Below are 9030 nucleotides of genomic sequence, written 5' to 3'. Positions count from 1 at the left end.
GACTCGAACCCGACCCTAAACCTAATGAAACAAACACACTTTCGGGCCACAATTATACCGGGTGAAAACCGAACCGTTAACATTACATTACATTAATACCTTCTTATAAGCTAGCATGTAAAAATATCCAAATTTCCAAGACTCCAACCATTATTTGACATGGTAAAATTCACTTAGAAAAATATAACAAGAATCAATCCTTCTTCAAAATTAAAGCATAACCACAATCAATACTAATATTGTCTAATAACACCAAATATTTAAATCAATACAAATAACACAATATTATGCATTAGTCTAAAGTCTTATGCATTCTAAACATAAAACATTAACTTATAGTCTTATAATGACTAATAACACAAAATATTAAGGTTTACAATACTTAAATTCCACATAAGAATAGCCATTATCCATTACTAATAACACAAAATATTAATTGTGTATGATGACCGGGCCACTAGACCGAGTTCGGGTGACCCGAGTTATAGCCCGAACCCGACCCGAAATAATGATTGGGTCTATTTTTGAAACCCTTACCCGACCCTAAACCCGATGAAATCACACCAAATTAGCCCCTAAAATGTTCCGGGTCGGGTCTTCAGGTCGAATCGAGCCATGTGCACCCCTATAGGTCCCCTACTAGAATTATATATTTTCTGAGTTATAATTGTTAATTGTGAAATGTTAAATGTTAATCTTGGAATCATATATACCATCATTGTTAAATACTTAAATGTTCTCGAGTAATTTATCCCCAAAACAATGGTTATCAAGTAAGAACAAGTAATATTTAGTATTATATTTGTTCTCATCTATTGTTTCTTTCATTTGAAGTTAATAGTTAAACACCGTTAGATAATAATTTAGTTAAATATATTAAATTGTTTAACAATTCTCAACTATTAACTTCGTATAAAAACAACTACATGTAAATCTTCACCTTAAATTCCCTCTTTATTCCTTTTTTTCAGATAAAAACTATACATTAAATTTTAGATCACAAACAATTGCAAGCCATTTTATTTTGTTTTATTTTTCATAAAATGTACAAGAATTAATGTTGGGTGAATACAACATTAAGATTAGCCTTTGCACTTTGCACGTTAATATATTTTGTTCAAGGTTATCTTGTTAGCATCGTTTAAACAAAAAATGAACATATAACCGAAAAAAAAGACAGAAAATGAACAGTCACAATTGATAAATTGCTATACAATTAGCTATAAGTTATATTGACACCTATCAGCTAACAAGCTCATAGAAAATACTACTATATTAAACAATACTTTTGGATACACAGAAAATGATTGCGTGAAGCGTTGTTTTCAGATTTCAATGTGTTTTACATGAGGAAAAATGTTGATATAACTCTGATTATATGCAAAAGCCGAACAAGCAAATATTATTTAAAAAAATTACACTTTTGTACGAGGGAAGCGTTGTTCTATATAGCTTCATCATTCATCAACACCAAAGAATACAATTCCCTACGTTTAGGTCCATGGTAGAATGCCAAAAACAGAGGTGTTAGATTATGAACTAGAAGGAAGACTTAGTGGCACAATATCTACTTGGCTAAGTTACCTTTTTTTTTTCCTTTTCTTTTCTGATCTATTTCATTAGAAAAATAAATTGGACATTATGGAACATTTTCCCATCACCAATACATACCCTTCAACCAATAAAATAATTAATGAGAAAATTACAACCTCAATGTGTAAGCTTTATCACCATCTTTTATGCATGAGTTGCCGTGGGCCTGAAACAATCAATATTGCACAATCCAACTGATCTCACCATCTCTCCGAAACTGCAAACCATAACTCAGAGAAAACAGTGTCAAAAACAGAATAAGGGCAAAGAAAATGACTTCGCAACATTGAATATAAATATAATTCAAAACTCACCGGTCAATGCTATTCCTAGCTTTCTCAGGCAACTCGGCTCCATTACACGGCCTATCAGGACAGTCTACACTCTTTCTTGATTTATCTCTCTTATCTGCAGTTCTTGACTTCTCTTTATGGTCTGTGCTTGCCCTAGGCTTTTCTTTGAAGTCAACACTGCGTCTAGAATTCTCCCTTTGATCCATGCTGGATCTAGGTTTCTCCCTAAAATCTGTGCTGGTCCGAGGTTTATCTAGTTGATCCGATATAGATCCCAATCCAGAGTTTTGTCGCGATGACTTCTCAATAGCTGCAATGAATTTCTTGAGATGCTTTATGTATTGAGGGTAAAGTTCCAGGTCACAATGGTTTCCTCCCTTAACCCACAAGGGTTCATATTTTTGTTTACAATGTTCCCAAAGTTGCTTCCCATGGGAGCAATCCACTACATCATCAGCAGTTCCCTGAAAGATAAACAGTACATCTTAATATATATACATTCTTGAAACACTGATAGCGTTATCCAAGTAGTAGAGACATTTAAAAACAGCTGACCAATGACACGAGTGTTCTAATTCATTACTACATTAATTCTATATTGACAAAGTCATTTTCACTTCAGATACATTAAGAAATTTTTCATGACTTATTAATAAGGAATGGAAGGAAAAACATGTTTTACTGGTACCAAACTTGCTCAGGTTGGCTACAAGTACATTCCAAAATGTGCATCTACGTGCCAATGTGTAATAGAACCTCAACTAAGCATATTACCATGTTGATGGGACATTAATAGGGTAGGAATCAATTAGGGTAGTATATTTTGAAACAAAGAATATGGCAGGCGAGCAGGAATCTGATTCTGTTGGTGATGAGATAAGAAGGAGAATTAGGAAGGAAAAATAAGAAGGTTTTAGGTGAGGATTAGGAACGGAGGAAAGCGATGAAAGCAGATTTTCCCCTGGAGATTGATTATGCAATACTGCAGTGATTTTGTCATTTTCCATTTATGTTACAACTATCAGTCATTAGTATTTTGTACTAAGTACTAAACCGATGGACTGATACAGATAACACATTGATATGAGCACTATTCAGCAGCAGAAATAACTCTTAGATTTCTTAAATTATAATAGTGTTCCACTTTCAAGTCCTATCAAAGAAATATAGCACAACTGCCGTAACTACATTAATAATGATTGAGAAATATTAATACAAAGCTCAAATGGAGTAATGGACATCCACAACATGGTAAATGAACTTTGTAATCAGCATGGCTACCAGGAATATATTAACGAACAAAGCCATACAGCTGGATTTGGTTCAAGCAATTGATTATCAAAAAAGATGAAAGTATGTACAAAAAAGTTACACAATTTATATTAGTTTTAATCAGAGAGGGCCCACAACTCATATTGCAAAAGAAAAGAATCTCATAAAGTTTGTTAGTCGAAAAGGGGAGGGCCTACAACTTAGATAGCAGAAGGAAAGATTCTCATAAAGCACGAGTCACCAAAAGAAGGTTAAACGTAAAGATCAATATTACCATTTGAAAAATTACTACATAATAGTAAGTTCATGTGTACAATATAACAATGCAACACAACAACACAACTAAATTTTTAATTAGGAAAACAAGTATACTCACATGAATGACCAAAACTGGACAATTTACCAAGGGAATTTTGTCAATGTTCTGCACCAAACATCCAAACATCATTAAAACTAAGTTGCAAACTTGATTGAACATTGTGAATAATCAATTCAGCATTGATAGAGATAAAACCTTATAAATGTCAAACCAGTATGTCCGCTTCACAGGATACATGACTCGAAGGCCAGATAATATTGGACTGTGGAGAATAACAGCCCTAAGGTTTGGTAGACGGGTAGCCAAATCGGTGGTAGGTCCGCTACCAACAGATTGCCCATACAGGATAATATCTTCCTCTTTTGCTCCATAGTTCTCAATCAGGCACTTATAAGCAGCTTCTATATCTGCATAAGTGTTCTGCTCACTGGGCTGTCCAGAAAATAGCACATTGTTGAACTGACTCTCCCATTCACATAAAACAAATATCAAGCTATTATACTACACATAATGATCACTGATTAATCCACCTGTTTCTTTTTTCCATTGTTATTACTTTCAACTTCGGAAATATATATATATACATAATGTCCAATAATCCATCAAGTTAGGATTGTAAGAAGGAATCCTCTTTTTCTTTCTTTTATAATTTAATAATTTTGGTTTCTAAATAGAGGATGCTTATGAAAAAAGAGCCGGGGGGGTGGGGGGGGGGGGGAATCACTCTGTAATTTTCCCACTATTTCTTCCTTTAAGAAAAGTAAACTAAAAAAAGAGGGTAACGTAAAATAAAAGTAAATAATTTCTCCATCCAATTTAGCTAACATATTTGAAATTCCAGTCAACTAAGAGGAAGTACTTCGAGCCTCAAGGGTCAAAACTTCCAAATACACAATAACCTCACGTCATTAAATAGAATGGTTAATTAAAACCAAGTCAATCCCAAAAATAGAAAAAATACATCCAGCTAAGATATAAACAAGGAGCTAATCCAACAAAAAAACAACAACATAAATAATAATAATAATATTATTAATATTATAATAACAACAACATCAACAACAACGACAGCAACAATAACAGCATACCTTCCCAGATGACTGGCCATATCCAGAATAATCATAACTACAACCACAAAAAGGAAAAGAAAAAACAAATCATGAATTGGCCATAATAATAATAATAATTCCAATTCAAGCAACAAGCATTCAATTCGCATCACATCACATCAAATAAGCACACTACATCAAACAACTTCACATGGCAAGCAGAAACATAAAAATGAAACTTTTTTTAAAAAATCAAACAAAAATCCAAAACAATTTCATAAACAACCACAACAATAACAACAACAATAATTCAAATTCCTATCACATCACGAATTCACGATGCATAATAATTGGAGGATCACGTGAAGGGCACGTGGGAGGAAGAGAAGAGAAGAGCATACACATACCCCAAGAGGTTAACCCGGAGGTGGAGGCTGAGCTCGCAAAAGAGGTCGTACATCTGGCCGAGATCGGCGGCGTTGCCGTGAGAGTAAAGGAGCGTAAGTGCGGCGGAAGGGTTCCTTATGTAAACGGCGACGATGCTGTTCCCTCTCCGCGTCATGAGCTTCAAAACATCGACGTTTTCCCTGGCCGACACCCCGCTCATCGTCGCCTTGCCCGTCGACTCCTCCACCACCACCTCATACGACGGCGGATTCGGCGGAAAGAACGCGAACTTGGCCGCCATCGATGACGTGACCGCCCCCATTTACGAAAGTAGGTAGCTAATTACAGTGAAGCGCTTTGGTGCGTGATGATTGTGATGTGATGTTATGTTATGTTAGATTTGTTAGGGTTTGGCGAATTTGGGAATTTGATAGTATTTGAAATTTGGATATCTGAGGTTTGGTGTGAGTGTGTGTTGGGGCCAACTGTGAAGAGAGTTAGGAGCGGCGTGGAAAAGGAGGCAGCACGTGTGTGAGAGAGAGAGAGAGAGAGAGAGAGTGGTGGTGATCATGGCTCTCAAGTGAGAGTTTTTGGAAGATACTTACCTTGCTTACTGGTTGACACGTGTCCCTATAGGGGTTGTTTTGGACCTTTTTCTTTTGCTCATCTCAAATTTCAATGTCGTGGATTAGTCAATTTCATCAACATCCATCATTCTATTCATAATTTGATACCTCTACTACTCAAATAATATAATCTTTTTATATTCATTAAAAAATTTGTGGATTCAAAAAAAATAAATATATATTTTTTATTTAAAAAGATTATTTATTTTGTGTTTTTATAGTAAAAAGCTTAATACCTAATTTTAATATTATATTAATTAAAATAACTATTTTTATATTAATTATATAAATATTTTATATTATTAATATATTAAAATTAAATTTTTTTGATTAAAGGTGTTATAAATGAAAAATTTAATAAAAATACAAAATAAATATTATATTCTTAAATTGTTTACACATTTAATATATTAAAAAAATTAAAATTTTAACCTCAAGTTTTTCTCTTTTATACTCTTATTAAATAATGTTTTTATGAAAATATTTAGCTCAATCTAATAAATATTTATTCACTAAATGCTAATATTGTTTTTATGAGATTTTTTTTTTTGGAAAAAACCAATAATTCGCTATCTTTTATCTTACTCTTACTCTAGCCAATTTTTTTATTTTTGTTGATCTACTATTTAATTAATTGATCATTTGTTAGAAAAAAATCACTTTTCTAACCAAACTATTTTTTTCTAATCAAAAGTTTCAGCAAGAAGAAAGTTTTGCTTACCTCACTTTAGGTTTAGGGTTAGCCATACTTGATAATGAAACTACTTAAAAGAGTTATAGAGGTTGATGTGATATATTTTGCTACATAAATATTTTAATTTGTTATGTTAGTATTTAGTTTGTCTTATCAGTATTTTATAAAATCAACCAATGATAATTACCAAAATATATATAAACTTTTTAAATTCTATTGAACCAATTTTCTATTTTTCATTAAAAATATTTGCTTTAATATTTCCCTGTATAAATAAGTATATCTAGAACGCTTATATTTCAGTATTTAATATACACATATACTATTATACTAATATTTCTCATATTATTTCTTTGTACAGTTTTGTTAGCAATTCCCTTCTAAGCCGACATGACACACAATTAAGTGAACATGCTTCCCAATTATTTTATTTGTCACGTGAAATCTGCATAGTTATTATCTCCTCCAAATGCATCAAACAAAATGCAACTTGGATTAGACTGCACGAGTTATTATTAGTTTATTTGTTTATTTAAATAAATATTAAAAATTTAAATTTTATTTTATATATGTAAAAATTTAATAAATAATAATAATAAATTTTTAATTAAAATTTAGATTCGTAACGAATTAATTTTTAATTTTTCGAATTATAAAACACTAAAGTTAAAAAAATGCATAAAACAAAGAAAACGAAGCTTCCCACTTTGAAATTTACTGAACTCTAATTTAATATTGTTAACCAGTACTTTTGTAGGACCTTTTTGGGATCCAAACTTTACATTAAAAAAAAAAAAAAACACTCTGGATAGTTGATACCACATTACTTAATCTTTTCTCAACAAAAGCAATTATTTTAGGCCAGCCTAATCAATTATTGTGGTCCATCTGATGAGTTTAAACTTTGAACATCCCCAATAAATTGCTTTAATGATATACTTTGCCCCCACTACACTGCAATGGTTACAATTACATACATGGCTGCCTAATTACTTGCCAGAATTGCTTCAAAATATGGTCCAATTTTCCAGCTTAGTACACTCTATTCTTATTTCTCAGATTGAGTTTGTTGTCCCGTTTAGTAAACGTGTAATTCATGCTTTAGAATGTAACTATGATTTAACTTGGTGTTTGACTTTTTTACAATTTTCGTTAGTTTCTAAATTATATATATATATATATACTTTGCGATCTTATTAAAGAACTGAAAATTAAATCGATCATTAAATTATTTTAGTTACTGTTTGTTAGTTTATAGGTTTAGTCACTCTAATAGTAGTTTAACTAAAATAACTATTTTATAATAAAATAATAAATAAAATATAAATAAATATACTAAAACATAATTATATTTTAACACAAACTTTAAAATATATTATTCAAATTAAAAGTATTACATTATTCAAAGTATTATAATCTTATCCAAGAATAAACTAAATAAATATCTAAATATCAAATATTCAAATATTAAAAGACAAATATTAAAATTTGTTATTAATCATCAAAATCAAAAGATAAAAGCCATAGTCAAGAACCTTCAACTACTTCGTTGGATCACACATTCCTAAATAGTAATTTCTTCATTACTCTTAAACATTTCTTTTAATTTTGTTAGGAATAATTCTCTAATTAAATCATCAAAGCACAACACAAAAAATGTAAAAAATTAAGCTGTACACAACATAAAAATACAAAAACAATATGAAAAATAGTAACACAACAAACAAACAGCACTATAAAAAAATATCAACAATTAAGAACAATAAGAACAAACATACCAGTGAACAAACATCAACAATTAAAATCATCAAGAACAAACAGTAATAATCAGCAACAACAATAAACACAATACTGAACAATTAAATAAAAAAATACATCTGAACAACAAGAATAGTTCCATAATTGTTTTAAAATAAAATAATTTAAATTACTGATAACAGAAAAACTTAAGAAAATCATTACTCATAACAAGAACAACTCAATAATGTTCAATAATATTCATTACTCATCATCAGTAATAAAAATTAGTATGCAATTAAATCATTAATCATGAATGAACAAACTAAATTATATTGATTCAAGAAACCTAAAAAAACTCAAAACAGATATAAGCAAGAAATTAGTTAGAAAAAAAAAACAATGAACAAAACAGAGATATAGGATTTCAAATGAGGGAGAGGGAGCTCAGATGAAAGGTTGAACAGCAGCGAAAGCTCAACCAAAACAGAGGTTGAAGCATGACGATAACAGCAGGCTAGAGCAGAAACGAGGACTTGAAGCAAGCTTGAATAAGCGACGAAGAGGGAACACTGCGACAGAAGCAAGGCGATGATATAGAGGCAGCAGAATCTCATAACAGCCGCGGAAGAGGTTGCGATGGAGTTCAGGGAGCTAGTGCCGACGGGACAGTGGCTGCGCAACGAAGGCAGGAGGTTGCGATGAAGTTTAGGATAGTGGCTTCAAAGTTTGAATGGTGGCTGCGCAATGGAGGAGAAGGAAGTTGTGACGGTGGCTTTGAGGTTGCGACAACGGCTTCAAAGTTGCGACGGCAGCGGTAGCAAGGCGGTGGCTGGACGGAGAAGGACAAGGAGAGTGGCTAAGGTTGAGTGACGAGGGTAAAGACTGAAGAATGGCTTTAGCTGTTGCGCATTAGGGACTTAGGGTTCGTGGATTTCAGTCTGAGCCTGAACACAAACCAAACAACGTCGTCTAGATAAATTTTCAAAACACCGACCAAATTTTAGTTCGATTCGGCCGACCAATTTTTAACCGATTCAACGGTTCAAAAACGATTTTT

At 32.1% G+C, this 9030-nt stretch overlaps 1 protein-coding gene across 1 annotated transcript; it reads right to left on the bottom strand.

Annotated features, from left to right (window-relative positions):
• Positions 1-1374: 1374 nt before the first annotated feature.
• On the bottom strand, positions 1375-5633 carry LOC112797959 (uncharacterized). Its single transcript, XM_025841088.3, has 6 exons — positions 4934-5633; positions 4566-4602; positions 3673-3909; positions 3535-3582; positions 1908-2350; positions 1375-1810 (listed from the first exon to the last, which is right to left on the bottom strand). Exons 1-6 carry the CDS (start codon positions 5233-5235, stop codon positions 1738-1740), a joined length of 1140 nt encoding a protein of 379 aa, XP_025696873.1. The 5' UTR covers positions 5236-5633; the 3' UTR covers positions 1375-1737.
• Positions 5634-9030: the final 3397 nt, after the last annotated feature.

The sequence above is a fragment of the Arachis hypogaea genome, chromosome 4, assembly GCF_003086295.3.
Source record: "Arachis hypogaea cultivar Tifrunner chromosome 4, arahy.Tifrunner.gnm2.J5K5, whole genome shotgun sequence".
Classification (NCBI taxonomy): domain Eukaryota; kingdom Viridiplantae; phylum Streptophyta; class Magnoliopsida; order Fabales; family Fabaceae; genus Arachis; species Arachis hypogaea.
The sequence above is the reverse complement of the archived record's forward strand: the minus strand, read 5'-3'. Positions and strand labels throughout refer to the sequence as shown.

Bases quoted from the DNA above. Each gene is read 5' to 3' on its own strand.
- LOC112797959 (XM_025841088.3), bottom strand. From the start codon at position 5,235: ATGGGGGCGGTCACGTCATCGATGGCGGCCAAGTTCGCGTTCTTTCCG. The intron at 4,603-4,933 runs GTATGTGTATGC...TTGTGGTTGTAG, and splicing joins CTCCGGGTTAACCTCTTGGG to TTATGATTATTCTGGATATG. The intron at 1,811-1,907 runs GTGAGTTTTGAA...TATGGTTTGCAG, and splicing joins GCTAGGAATAGCATTGACCG to TTTCGGAGAGATGGTGAGAT.